The sequence below is a fragment of the Malus domestica genome, chromosome 02 (assembly GCF_042453785.1).
Source record: "Malus domestica chromosome 02, GDT2T_hap1".
NCBI lineage: Eukaryota > Viridiplantae > Streptophyta > Magnoliopsida > Rosales > Rosaceae > Malus > Malus domestica.
In genome coordinates, this window is record NC_091662.1 from 29,302,468 (window position 1) to 29,316,932 (window position 14,465).

General features: G+C 36.9%; 2 protein-coding genes across 5 annotated transcripts; one reads left to right on the forward strand and one right to left on the reverse strand.

Moving 5' to 3' along the window:
- Positions 1 to 6,856: 6,856 nt before the first annotated feature.
- On the forward strand, positions 6,857 to 11,761 carry LOC103408222 (uncharacterized). Of its 4 annotated transcripts, none has more exons than XM_070817757.1 (8): positions 6,857 to 7,267; positions 7,563 to 7,601; positions 7,717 to 8,411; positions 8,791 to 9,576; positions 9,955 to 10,092; positions 10,448 to 10,876; positions 11,003 to 11,071; positions 11,195 to 11,761. In XM_070817757.1, exons 2-8 carry the CDS (start codon positions 7,592 to 7,594, stop codon positions 11,585 to 11,587), a joined length of 2,520 nt encoding a protein of 839 aa, XP_070673858.1. In that variant the 5' UTR covers positions 6,857 to 7,267; positions 7,563 to 7,591; the 3' UTR covers positions 11,588 to 11,761. The 4 variants fall into 4 exon arrangements, with proteins under 4 accessions (XP_070673858.1, XP_028949693.1, XP_070673859.1 ...); XM_029093860.2 differs by having other exon boundaries at positions 6,862 to 7,352; XM_070817758.1 differs by having other exon boundaries at positions 6,862 to 7,055.
- An 852-nt stretch (positions 11,762 to 12,613) lies between these two features.
- On the reverse strand, positions 12,614 to 13,438 carry LOC103410082 (E3 ubiquitin-protein ligase CIP8-like). The gene has a single exon (XM_008348849.2). It carries the CDS (start codon positions 13,436 to 13,438, stop codon positions 12,614 to 12,616), a length of 825 nt encoding a protein of 274 aa, XP_008347071.2.
- Between the last annotated feature and the right edge of the window lie 1,027 nt (positions 13,439 to 14,465).

Genomic DNA, 14,465 nt, shown 5'->3' on the forward strand with positions numbered 1-14,465 from the left:
AAGTGGTCGGATTTCTTCTTGATCGAGCGGTATGACGAGTATTCTATGGTGAAAACCAAAGAAAAATCATCGAAACTCTGGATGGATAGTGGCGGCAAGGTGTGGAACCAATCTTGCGCCTCGTCTTTCAAAGTGGTGGCGAATATCTTGCACATAAAAGCATAGTTGTTCCGATAAAGGACTATTGTGCTTTTGTAATGCTTCAAGTGTCTATCTGGATCTCCATCTCTTTTAAAAGATGTGAAATGTGGCATGCTGAATTTGTGTGGAGGCTCTGTCTGCTCGATCACGTTCGTAAAGGGCAACCTGCTCATGTTGGTCATGTCTCGACGTAGTGGCTCATCAGTAACCTCGTGGCATTGAAGGTCATGCAATTGCTTGGTCCAGGCTGCTCTTCTATATGTTCAACACTTCTACACTGTGACTGCGATGCATGTGGTACATCTTTAGCGAGCAAGTGAATTTCTCGCAGATTGTTGGTTGTACTTGAGTTGGATTGAGTGACTGCCATTCTCCGTCCGCCATGCTACCTACTCCGATGTGAGGTGGATGATGCTACTTGAAGGCCTAACCGCGAATGAACACTTCGTCTTGAAGGTTACTCCTGTTGATCACCGGAGTGTGGCCCCAACCACTAGTGTATGCTTTCTCGTAGGCCTAACCGAGAGTGCACGCTCCTTCACGCACTAAGACGAGAGTATATGCTTACTCAAGGGCCCAGTCAGGAGTGTACACTTCCGGAACTCTCGGTTAGTGGTTGGTCGAGTGGCTGCTTACTAGGATGCTACTAGAGAGGTTCTTTGTTTGCCCTTGTCCTACTTCGGGTCACCTCGTCAATGGCGCATTGCATCTCGGTGCATTGCAAGAGTTAATTCACCAAGGTTGTCTGTTGTGTGATGGTGCTCGTCAACTCTATAACTTGTCGAGACAAGTGTTGCTTTCTCTTTGGGTTGGAAGAGCTTGGACGGAATGCATCTCCTTGAGTAGTGAAAGTGTAGTTGGGAAATGTCAAATCTACGGAGAATGGAGTGAAAATGCCCCTAGTTCAATCGTCGGCCCATAAATATGAAGCTGAGACAGTTGAACCGGTCTTAGACCAATTTGGGCTGCTTGGGGTACTATGCGAGTAGGTTAGATTGCCTGCGGGGCACATGGGTGGGAAGCTTGGGCTCGGCTCGGGTGCGCGCTGGGCTCACGCCAGGTCGTGGCTCCGGCCGGTTCCTCCTGGGCTTGAGGCCGTGTGAGTTAGAGAAGGGCGAGGCATTGGGCTGTTTTTAGCATAGCTTAGGCCTGCACTTTTTGGGTCGCGCGTTGTGCTTGCTGCCCACTGTGGGCTATGGGTTTGCCAAAAGTTACCACGGTGGTGGTTGCCATGGTGGTTGCCACGGTGGTGTCGCTCCGCTTATCGTTGTGTTGAGCCTTGTGGATCGCCGTGGTCCTAATTCTTGAACGTTGGAATTTCCGTTCGTCGTGGTTTCTGAATCTCTTGCCATCATACTTTTCTTTTACGTTTATTCAAAGAATTTTTGTATAAAAAATTCAAGAAATAAGAACGTACAAAAAATCTACGAATGGACAAAAAATTATAAACCTTGAATGCGAGAGTCTTCTACGAGCGTGTAAATTAAGACTCTCAATGAAAGCACCAATTTGTGGATGCAAATTTCCACCTTCTTCTTTTTGGACGAAAATGCACCTGCAAAACAATTAACACCTTAGGTCAAGGCCAAGAGCCTCACGTGCCCACGATGAATTCGGAGGGCTTTGGCCGAAGAACCTTCGATGCCAAAGTTAGAATTTGAGGGAGAAAGTGTTTGGAGAATTTTAGAAGAGAATTGGACTTGGCTTTTTGGAGAAATGATGGGGTATATATAGGGGTGTGGCTGACCCTATTAGGAGAATTAGGACCGGCCACATTTGGTTGTTTTGTGGGATTGATTGCAAGATATTATGGAAATAAAATCTTGCAATTACTTTGGGCAATTAATCAATTAATTAGATAATTAATTAATTAATTTAGGTAATTAATCCTAATTTGAAAAGAATAATTGGCAGTTATCTTGTGGGTGAAGATTTGATGAGGAGTGATAAGAAGGCTTAAAAGAATACCATTTTGATCACCTTTGACCTCGATTGAGCCGTTATTGTCTGTTGCATGCACATGGGAGTCTCGGTGTGCCTTAAGGGTAGTTTTGTCTTTTCACCCAAAAGCCCATGTGTCACCTCCATATTTTTCTTGATTATTTTTTGCTCCACAAGCCACACAATAAGCAGCCTAATTTGGAATTGAATTTGTCATCTACGAGATTTGAATCTAAGACCTCTCAATTCCGAGCGAATAGGAATACCACCAGACCGTATTACTGAATTGCAATGAAAATAATTAACTATATACCAAAACATATATTTTCTTTTCTAGTAATAACAAAAAGTAGCTTGACGTTCGAAAAAAATCATAGATCACATATTTTTCTTTTTCGAAAGGAGTAAATGAAAATTTTGAAATGAAATACAAAATTTGCATTTAGAACAAAATAGTTTTCTTCTGTACTAACAAAATGATTTTCGAAAACCACTTATTCACACAATTACCACGAAACCAAAAGCTCAATCCCAAAGCTCAACTCACAATCCTGACACTAGTTGGTTCGAACAACAATTTCAGGAAAAACACTTGTAACTAAGGCCAATCTAATCAAATCCCGACACCCACTAATTGGAATTTGAGTGAATCCAATTTTCAAACGAAATAGTACTACAAATTGTATCCCTAGCTTCATGGTACAACAACATTCAGCTTTGTGACTCATCACATGTCATTCGTGATTTCGTCTTACTCATAGGAATGAAATTCAATGAACCCTTCTCACAACCAACAATTGTGTAGGGATAGAGTTCAATAAATTCATCACACAACCAGAAGTCAGTGTAGGAATGAAATTTAATATACTCATCACACAATCCGGAATTGTGTAGGCCAATGAGATTCTTTGGCAAACTCATCACACAACCAATTGTGTAGGAGGAATGGAGTTCAACTAAACCCGTCATACAACCAAACGTTGTGTAGGGATGAAGTTCAGTAGACTCATCACATAACCAGACGATATATATGTAGGAATGAGAATCAATTGGTTCATCATACAACCCTAAGTTGTATAGGAATGAATAACCGTCAATAAGGCCATGCACGTGTAGGAATGTGAATTCCACTTAACCGTTACCTTTCTGAGTAGAAGTAAGTCACAAGTGAATTTGTTTTTTCTTTAGAATTTGATCGAATGAATTGATAGAGATAGTATATTAGTGATTGTACACTTATGATGTTGACACTTGTCTTAATCTTTGATAGGCAGTTAGTTTGTTAGAATCTTGTGAGTTGTATAAATACTTCATTTATGCAATAACTTCTTCACTAAGTAATCAATACAAGAAAATATCTTGAGCTTTCATCTCTCTCTCTCTCTCTCTCTCTCTCTCTCTCTCTAAGTTCTCTCTGCAATACTGTTCTTACAAGTTCATAGTATATACATTAACATGAATGACTACTTCGGTAATCTAAACTTCGGCTTTAAATCTTTAACTAAAAGAGTCTCTTGCTTCCAAGACAAAATTAACTGAAAACTTTACAACAATTTCCAACTTAAGAAGTTTCCAAAACAAGGCAAACATAAGTTCAGTAGTCTTACTCATCTGCTGGAACAAAACAGAAAAGCATTTAGTTCGTAACCACCTCTTTAAAATTCATAACAATTCAATGACAGTATGTGATCATGATTGGGAATTCATAACCAACTCTTCAAAAGTACGAGTAAAATTCGATTTAAAATAGCCAGTGAAACAAAAAGACAACGCTTTCTAGCTACCCATGATACTACCCATAACTAGAGTACTAATCTCTCACACTTAGGAACTCAAAGGGATACTACAAGGAAAGAATCAACGCCCACAAAAAAGCCAAGTTGTATAGATCAAGGCTTTAGCTCCTCCAATTCCCATCAACTACTTAATTGGTATCACAACCTTGTCCTAAGGTTGTCTAATAAGTGAGCTTTGATACCATTTTGTCATGCCCCAAATTCGGGATTGATCTTGAACCCAAATTTCGGTGCGCGAGCTAAAAATTTAAATAAATAAAGAGAAACTGAAGCATAATGGAAATAAATTAAATCTCTCTTATAAAAAGAATCAAGAATTCTTTACATGGCTAAAATAAATATGTAAAAACTGAATAGTAGATTGAACACATACCAATTATTAAGCTAGTTGGTGCTCTAGAAATTTAGAGTTGTCAGATAACGAAGAAAAAGAAAGGGAAGAGGTTTGGATGACTATGGAGGAGTAGATGGGGTGTAGCAATGATAGCCATGGGAGATGGAAGGAGGTTTAAAGAGAGAGAATGGACTTTGCCCAATAGAGATAATGGGCTCATTAGGGTTTTATTTGTTATTTTAAGTGATTTAGTTGGGCATAAAAAGAAGGCTTTTTATATTAGCACTCCACAAAATGTTGAATGCATCTCACATTAAAATTTAATATTAAATAACTTATTTACCCCACCATGCAATGACAATTTTGACCTTATTAGGTTTAATTTTTTTTTTCCAAATACACCCTAAATCACTTTTAACGTATTATTTATCTTCTTCAACTATCAAAACACCTCTCACCCCAATTCATTTTTAGTGATGATTTTCAACTAGGCAGTGGTTGCAATGATTACAGTATGGTCATGTCCTTCTAGGAGATCATGAACTGATTGCAAAGTGAGGGCAAAAGCTAAGGACCCCGAAGTCCTACTCAATCTCATAATTCAAGACCTAGCACTTATGAATCTCATAATTCAAAAGCCATGGCCTCCAAACTGATTGCAGAGTGAGTCAATGACATTCATAAGGTGCTTTCTTGCACTATACTAAGATGCTTTCTTGCATGTGACTTGGTTCGACCAAAATATGCATAAGAAAATGGAAACAACGTGGTAGCTTTGAAATCGTTATTATTATTGAAAAACATTCAAATGAATCTAAATATTTTTCAAATCATTCAATTTGAAATCATTCAGCAAGCTAAACGTTCAAATGTTTAGATTCGGCCCTTGAAAATTAAAAATGAGTGTTATAAGATTTGATAAATGTGGAGTGTATGTAGATAATATAAGGTGTATATTGAGAATGTGAGGTGTGAGGGTATTATAGGGAAATATGTGGGGTGTATTAAGATAATTTTTAGTTGAAAAAGCAAATGTGGTATGTATTAAGTAAGTGAGATTTAGTCAACAATTTGTGGGGTGTTAATATAATAAGCCAAAAAGAATTTTGATTAAGTTAGGTTTTGAAAAGTAAGGGGGGTTTCAGAAACAACGTGGTGTAAAAAGTAAGGATAAAATTGTCACTTGCCAAAATAGTTTTTTTTTTTTTCCAACACTTGCCAAAATAGTTGACCAGGATATTAATTTTGGTTATTTACTTATTTAATGGGATATTAATTTTTGTTGTAGTTAGCTCGGATACAAAACCTTTTTCCCAAGTTATGTAGAAGTCGGACACAAAAAGGAGACCTGTATCTTTATATATAGGGTTCGCGCATGAGATAAAACACACCCAAAACCCTAGCTCTCTCTCTTCGACCTTGAAGAAGGACGAAACCCAAGGTTAATTGGCTTTTCTTGTTACTGTGAGTGCTGAATTCCCTCTAGTTATCCTACATGCATAAGTTCTTATATGTACCATAGTCTTTATTTTTATGCAGATAGCATACATATATTTCATGTTGAGTGGTATGCTAGCCAAAGACATCACGTTTCTTTTCTAATTGATTTTGATTACCGTAGATTCGGTATTCAATTGTTCTTGTTAGGGTTGAGAAACATGAGATAATCTTAATCAGAGAGTCGAAGTTGAGATTTTTAATGACATCAAGTCAGTGAGTTTGGATGCTTTTTTATTTTTTATGATATTTGATATCTGAATGTGTTTTTATCGTATTTGAAATCAGAATCTGAAGGAGAATGGTTTAAAATTAAACTGGTGTCTTACCACCAATTTTCAGAAACTAACTTGACTTAGCTTTGACTAGTTTTTTTTAAACCCACTGGACCTCCGTTTGTCTGGTCCTGTAACCCTAGCGAGAAACCCTAGCTATCTAATGGACGAGGTTTTTCAGTGTTTCTTTAGAAGTATAAATCTGCAATATTATAATTAATCTTTCTTTCCCTAGTGTTACTGGGAATTTGAGGGATGGATTGAGAGACACGTTTCACTTGTATAAATAATGAACTTCAGTAGATGTTAAACTTTTTCCATGTTGAGAAATCGTATGATTTAAAGAGTTATTGCCGTTGTTTGCATTAAGTTTCATCATGATTTGGTAGGGCATAAAACGAGCATCAAGCAGGAGAATGCCTAATACAGAATGGGTACGCAATCATTGTGGTGTCTCATGCCAATAATACAATGTTATGTTTTAGTCTTTTACCACATAACATTATATGATTGGCACGGAATGCCACAATAATGATGTAGATGTGAGATTAAGTTATTCTCTCTTACCAGAGTCTTTCTGGGGCATATCTCTCAAGTGTTTTTCCACCTTTATCTGTTTGATACTACATATAATACATAATTAAATACGTATTACATTTTAAACACAGTTGTTTAATTCTCAGATTTTGGTGAAGTACCATTTACATGATATGCAGTAATTTTTAGTATGAATGCGTGATGCATCTATGTTTGATAAGTGAAAGAAAATAAATGTACAGATGTCATAATTGTATTGGACCTTGTCCATGTCGGCTAAAACAGAACACTGTTAGAGTTGCTGCTTTATATATAGCAGTATGTAATTCTTTCCCTTTTCAATGAAAATCGAATCTTCATCCATTTTCTTCTCTGCTGCTCTCTCTCTCTCTTTCTCTCTAAAGTCCGTGTTCTTAAACCCTTAATTTTCTTCAAGTGTGTTAGTTTCTCAACTGTTAATATGGTATCGAGCCAGCGATTCTGCTGTGGTTCATCGGAGTTTTGGGTCCTCTGACGGCTTTCTGGGTTTGATTGGTGATTTCAATGGTTCTAGGAAATCTTGTAGTTTAGTATATGATTTCTGAGTTGCTTAGTAAATAGAGTTGTGGGCACGAAGCCATTGATGATAATCTTGAGATTCTTGTAGTTGTTTGATTGAAGGCACGAAGCCATTTCTGTGAAGATTCTTGTTTGATTGAAGGCACGAAGCTATTTCTGTTAAGATTCTTGTAGTTGTTTGATTGAAGGCACGGAGCCATTTCCGTTGTAGTCTAGTAAATTGGCAAGACTTGTTGGCACAAAGCCATTTCTGTCCGATTCTTGAAAACTTTTGTAATTGTTTGAGGTTCTTAAAGTTAACTGATGAGAATTTTTCGAAGTGGGTTTTTCAATTCAAGTTTGTTCTAAAAGGATACAAGTGTGTTAGCTTCTCAACTGTTAATAATGTTTGCATAAAAGCATACATATGTGTGTTTGTATACATCAAGAACTGGTGTAAGTGGTTTAATTACTTGGATTGTTTCAATTTCTTCTGCATTGTAGGATTGAAGACGTATTGCAGTTCGGCAGATATGGACTTTGGTGAGTAACATTTTCTTAAGTAATTAGGTTTCTGATTACCCATGTTGTCTTTGCCCTTGAAAAGGGCAGGAAAGATAATTAGCTTATTTTGTTTTTCATGTTATGTTGTCAATAGTGTACTTTAAAGACCAGCAGAACTTGAAAAAGCTTGAGAAAATTGAGAAGTTTGAAGCTCAACAGACCGTGGAACTTAAGAAAATTATTGTGCTGCGTGATGCTGAAAACAAAGAGCTTGCCAAACATCTCGAGATAACAGAGGATCAAATTAATGAACTCGAGAAACATCTTGCGCAGACTGAAGCTGATAAGGAGACACTTAAGAAAAAACTTCTTGGAGTGCAGAATGAAGCTAAAATGAACAAACAGCTCAGAATGAAAGTGCTTGAGCTGCAAAATGTAGCTGATCAAAACAAAAAACTTAAGAACGATCTTGAGAAAAAGCTTGAGCAGAGCGAATCTCGGAAGAAAGAGCTTAGTGAAGAACTTCAGAAGATTAAGGATAAAAAGGAAGAGCTTGAGGAAATTCTTGACATAAATGAGGCTGAAATGGAAGAGCTTGAGGAAGCTCTCGAGAACATTGAGGCTGAAAAGGAAGATCTTGAGGCTGAAAAGGAAGCTCTTGAAGACGAGCTTGTGCAGATCGAGGTTGATAAGAAGGCATTTAACAAGAAAGTGCTTGATTTGCAGAGTGAGATTGATCAAAACAAAGAGCACCAGAATGATCTTGAGAAAATGATTGAACAGTGTGAAGCTCAGAAGAAAAAGCTTAAAGAAGAGCTCGAGGAGAGTGAGATGCAACTGCAACACACGGTATTCTTCTTTTTCTCAACTTTAAACCAATTTACGTTTTTTGGTCTTCTTTAGATTGGCTTCATAATAAATTTGATTGTCATCTCTGTATAGGATTATTTTTTTCTTTCAATAAATTAACTTGGGGGCTTGATTAGATATTGATTCTTTGATCAGGTATACTATTGTGATTATCTAAGTAGGTTTAAAATTGTACTTGAAAAATCGCATACATTTTAATCAACCTACTGTGTGTGTGTTACATATATGTATATGTATGTATATTTATTATTTATATGCGTATCATATAATACACAATCAAAGGACCTACAATTTTATGTTCAACATCATATTCAAACAAATACCCAATTAAGAAGCTTGTTTTGCTCGGTGAATGCAGAAGAATGAGCTTGGGAAAGTGATTGAACAGAAGGATGCTGAAAAGGAAGCTCTTATGCAAAAGCTTGGGAAAACGGAAGCCAGTAAGGTCGAGCTTATGATAATTATTGCGCAGCGGGATGCTGAAAAGAAAGATCTTACCAAACATCTGGATAACACAGAGGCTCAAATTGATGAATTAGAGAAAGATCTTGAGCAGACTGAAGCTGATAAGAAGGCACTTAGGAAAAAAGTTCTTGAGCTGCAGAATGAAGCTAAGATGAACAAACAGCTTAGAATGAAAGTTCTTGAGCTGCAAAATGTGGCTGATGAAAACAAAAAACTTAAGAACGATCTTGAGAAAAAGCTCGAGCAGAGCGAATCTCAGAAGGAAGAGCTTAGGGAAGAACTTGAAGAGATTGAGGCTGAAAAGGAAGCTCTTCAGGCTGAAAAGGAAGGCCTTGAGGAAGATCTTGAGAAAATTGAGGCTGAAAAGGAAGATCTCGAGGCAATTGAGGCTGAAAAGGAAGATCTTGAGGCTGAAAAGGAAGCTCTTGAGGCTGAAAAGGAAGATCTTGAGGCTGAAAAGGAAGCTCTTGAGACTGAAAAGGATGCTCTTGAAGACGAGATTGTGCAGATCAAGGCTCACAAGATGGCACTTAACAAGAAAGTGCATGAGTTGCAGTGTGAGATTGATCGAAACAAAGAGCATCAGAATGATCTTGAGAAAAAGATTGAACAGAGTGAAGCTCAGAAGAAAGAGCTTAAAGGAGAGCTTGAGAAGAATGAGACCCAACTGAAACAAATGGTATTTTTCTTTTCTCAACTTTAAACCAATTTACGTTTTTGATTTTTTAAGATTGTTATCATAGTAAATTTTATTTTTCATCCCCGATTAAGATTTTTTTTTTCTTGTATTAAATTAACTTGGTGCTATATTAGATTTTGATTTTGATTCTTTGATCGCATATGCTATTGTGAATATCTAAGTAGAATTAGAATTGTATCTGTGAAATCATATATTTGGTCAACCTACTCTCTGTGTGTGTATATTATATACACATATATTTATATGTATGCATGTGTCATATAACGTAATTAATCAAAGGACCTACAATTTGTATCTTAACATTAAATTCAAAACAATATACCTAATTAAGAAGGTTGTTTTGCTTGGTGAAAGCAGAAGAATGAGCTTGAGAAAGTGATTGAACAGAAGGATGCTGAAAAGGAATCTCTTATGATAAAGCTTAGGCAAACTGAAGCTGGAAAGGGCGAGCTTAAGAAATCCCTTGAACATTTTGGGATGGAACTGCAAGAGCTGGTATCGTTTTCTTCTCAAGTTAACATCAATTTAATTACACAAGTCTATTTTGGGATTAAAATTAATAATAGATTCCTTAGGCATGATTTCTTTTTCCATTAAACCTGAGTGTTGGATTAGGATTTTGATTATGGTCATAAGTGTATTTTAGTATGCATCCAGTATTGATCATAATAACGGACCTAATCCAGGACCTACAATTTTATTGGAGGATGAAAATCTAATACCCCTTCAAATAATGACTTGTCCCTGCCATAAACTAGAATTGTAGAACATTATCATGAGTCATGAGGTTTGATATTCGATTAGATTAACAATTCTTCACCGGACAATTGTCCGACTTGTTGAATTTCAGGCGAAAATGAGCGAGGAGAAATCACATAGGTTCATCACGCTTGAGAATGATTTTCAGAAAAGTTTGGAGCAAAGTGAATGTCAGAAGAAAGAGCTTGAGAAGATTCAAGCTGAAAAGATTAACCTCAATATAGCTCTTGAGCAGAAAAGTAGAGCTTACAAAGATGGAGCCTTTCTTTTTAAGAAGAAACAACTTGAGAACATAGAGCTTACCAAGAAAATGGCTGAGCTAGAAAGGGAAGCTGATCTAAACAAAGAGCTTAAAATTAATTTTGAGAGAGAGCTTGAGCGTAATGAATGTCAGCAGAAAGAGCTTGAGCAGACTAGAGCTGAAAAGCTAGAGCTTACGTTTCAGGTTGAACAGACTAAAGCTGAAAAGATAAATCTTATGACAGCTCTTGCACAGATGGAGATGCAACTGCACGAAATGGTACTTTTCTTATTCTCGAAGTATAGCTTAATTAATGTAGTTTTATTTGTAACTATTATTTAATCGGAGTTTTCTGGACTAAAAGAGTTATATAGTGGGGCTCATGTACTGGCTTTATTCTTTCAGAATGGGACGGTTGTTTTAGAGCAAAAGAAGGCTGATGAGTTGGCGGCATCTTTGGCCAGAGAACGAAAGGTTTGTTTAATTAATTTCCTATTTTATTTGTGACTGGGAAGATTTCGATTCATGAACCATGAATCGTATACGCATTACATAACCTATACTTATTTTTCTTATTTATTTTTTGTGATTGATTAGAAACGGAAGAGTTATCGGAAAAAGCTCCAGTCTGCCAACAGTGAACTGGAAAAGAAGCTTGATGGTAAGTCTGCCAGCAGTGAATTGGAAAAGAAGCTTGATGATGTACAGGATTCTGCCAACAGAGAATTGGAAAAGAAGCTTGATGATGTACAGGAGTCTTCCAGCAATGAATTGGAAAAGAAGCTTGATGATGTACAGGAGTCTGCCGGCAGCAATGAATTGGAAAAGAAGCTTGATGATGTACAGGAGTCTGCCGGCAGTGAATTGGAAAAGAAGCTTGATGATGTACAGGAGTCTGGCAACACTGAATTGGAAAAGAAGGTTGATGATGAACAGAAGGAAAGCTCAGATGAGATCGAAGTTTCTGATGATGATTGGCTTAAAGTTTAAGTTGCTTTATTTGACTCAAGTTCGGTTGCCATAGATTTAAACGTTTAACTTGGTTTAATTTGTTTAAAGTACATCATATGTATGTAACTTGCCTAAATCTTTTTGCGGTTGGAACAAACGATTGATTATATATGCTTTTTACTGGTAAATAACTATTTGTGGATTTTCATGTCATATGGTCTTTTTTTTTCCTTTCTCGTGTCTGCTTTCCCGTTTCTTCCTTACCCCTTTTATTTTCTCGATCTCTTTTTATTATTTTATGTCTCTGAAGATTGCAAAGTTTGTTTTAATGTTAAGTATCTTTTACAATTTTTTGTTATCAGAGTAATTTCGTGTGGATTCCAACCACTTGGGGCTTATTCTCCACGGAACCCTAATAAGTTTGCTTTCTTCTACGGTTGGTGTTTGTTAATTACTATATATTTTTTTAATACACACGATATTATCTACATAGAGGTGGGGAGTTGGCTAAGCTTCACAATAGGCTAGCCATAATAATTTGGTTTGCATTTGCTTTTGGCGAGAATCAAACCTAAGACCTTTCACTTACAAATGAAGAGGAATATTACTAGACATTAATACTAAATGGCGGCGCTTTTACCATTTTGACTGATAAAAATGGCACTATCTAAACATTAAAAGAAACAACTATTATATATAGGAACTAATCACTTTGAGGAGTGCTGGACTAGCTAGGGCTAAATTGGTACTATTGTAGTATTAGAAGTGGTTTTTGCATGCAAAACGGTAAGTGGAAATCATTTATCGTATGGTATAAGTGATAGTAGTAAAATTATTTAATTAAATTAACCAATAATGAACATACAAATTCGACCTATTGATTCATAAAAATCTCAATCTTTCTATCATCACAGCAGTCAAGAATTTTATTGTACCACAAACGTTAAAACATAATCAAGTTCAAAAAGACCAAAATGCATAACAAATTGGGAAGAACAATAACCAGATTAATCAATAACAAAACAGATCAAATTCGACTTATTATTACGACAATAGTTTCTGTCATCATTCATCAGCAGGCATGGAGTACCTACACAACGGGCAATTCCTGCTTCTCTGCAGCCACTCCACAATACAATCTCCATGGTAAAGATGTGAGCACGGCATCCGAGTTGCTTCTGAGCCAACCATCATCTCCTCCCTGCATATAGAACACATTGTTGTGGCATTGACTGTCGTCCTCTCCAACTCCTCAATGGACGATTTGCTTGCCGGTACAAATTGAGGCTCAGCACCACCATCCTCTACGTCCATGTTGATGTCCCGAATATCTGACAAGTATGTCCGATAAACACTGACTTCGACGTACACCCCCATATGAAAAACCTCTCGACCTGGAAAATAAGTATCATTTTCCAGGGCCCAGGAGTAGGCTTCATACAATATTTCAGCTATTATGGGTGGATGAGCCTGGAGAGGAATATGAAGGCCTGAAAGTGTGTTGGATATGAGAAGACCCATGTCACTCTCTGGGTCAAATTGTAGTTCCATTGTGGCATCATTCACGCTCAAGTGTTCTTCTATTGCTGCGTCCTCTTCTTCCACTTCCTCTGAAACCCTAGGCTGGTGGCGTCTGATTGTTGCCTTGATATACATCACAAAATGCATGCTTCGTTCGTTGTCTTCAAACTCATCAATTCCATGAACCCAGGTATCACAATAAGGCTCACCCACCACTAATTCCCTTCCGTGATTGGCCATGGCCAAAAGGACATATGGTTTTTCTTCTTGCCCTAGAATTTGATTTGAAATGATATAGAAATCGATTGAGGACTTAATCTGCATTTTTCGAACCTTCCTATACTGTGTACGAGCATTGATGATTTGCATTTCTGTATATTCAATAAAAATTAATCATTTTCCCAGTTTTTGGATGAGGTGGGATGTCATAGAGCAAACAAAAAGGGAAAAAAACTCCTCCCCCTTTTGTCGTTTTTCCCTTTTTTCATTTCATCTTTGTGCTAAGTTTTCAAATACAAATTTCTATGCATGACAGCAAGGAATTCGTCTGGAGGCGTACATTTTTTTTTTTTTTTCATGTATCGACTACGTACATTAGGACTTATGTGCAGAGTTTAACGTATGTTTAGTCGCCTGTTGTTGATGGTTGGGGTTTCGTAACATGGAGGCTTTTGATATGCTTGGAAAATAGGGTTGGCTGCTTTCTTAAGTTCGTAACCTTCAACATCCATTGCTGCTAGAGTGGTATGGGTACAGGCTCGTTATCTTTTACTCCTGCCATAAATTTTAACGTTTAAGTCTCCGATGGGTTGTAATCTCTTGGATCTGGGCAAATTTGTTGTCATGTACTGGAAGGGGTTTTGCTTTGGAGTAGGGGGGATAGCAAGAGGTCCAGATGTACCAATATTGCTGCAGGCGATCGCCAACTTTTTTTAGGTTATGTTGGGGTGAAGAATTTCCAAGCCATTACAAATTGAGGTTAATAAACAACAGATTACAAAATGTTAGATAAGACAGATTAAAAATATTTTTCTCATGCCCTTTGTAATATTAATGTTCATATGGTGCATCTGTAATCCCTCCTCATTATGTAATTCATCCTTTATTAAATTGACTTCGATATATTTCTTAAGATTGTCCATCATTAAAACATAGCATTAAAAGTGTGCTCTCCTCTATGTACATATGCAATTTGTTGGTAAAGTGGTTGAGCTAACTTAACAACAACATTCAGTATGCGAGTGGAGGAATCGCAAGATGAATAGATAGCAGTTTAAATGGTCTGATAAATAGGGATATCATCATACAATGAGCAGTGGCACAAACAGAATTTTATAACAATAGGTCTGTCATAATAAATAAGTGTCCAAAAATTGATTGTACTTTCATTTTTATT

Excerpts from the sequence above, each read along its gene's own strand:
- LOC103408222 (XM_070817757.1), top strand. Across the intron at positions 9,577-9,954 it reads AGACCCAACTGAAACAAATG|AAGAATGAGCTTGAGAAAGT; the intron begins GTATTTTTCTTT and ends TGGTGAAAGCAG. Across the intron at positions 11,072-11,194 it reads CTTTGGCCAGAGAACGAAAG|AAACGGAAGAGTTATCGGAA; the intron begins GTTTGTTTAATT and ends GTGATTGATTAG.
- LOC103410082 (XM_008348849.2), bottom strand. The coding sequence starts at position 13,438 with ATGCAAATCATCAATGCTCGTACACAGTATAGGAAGGTTCGAAAAATG.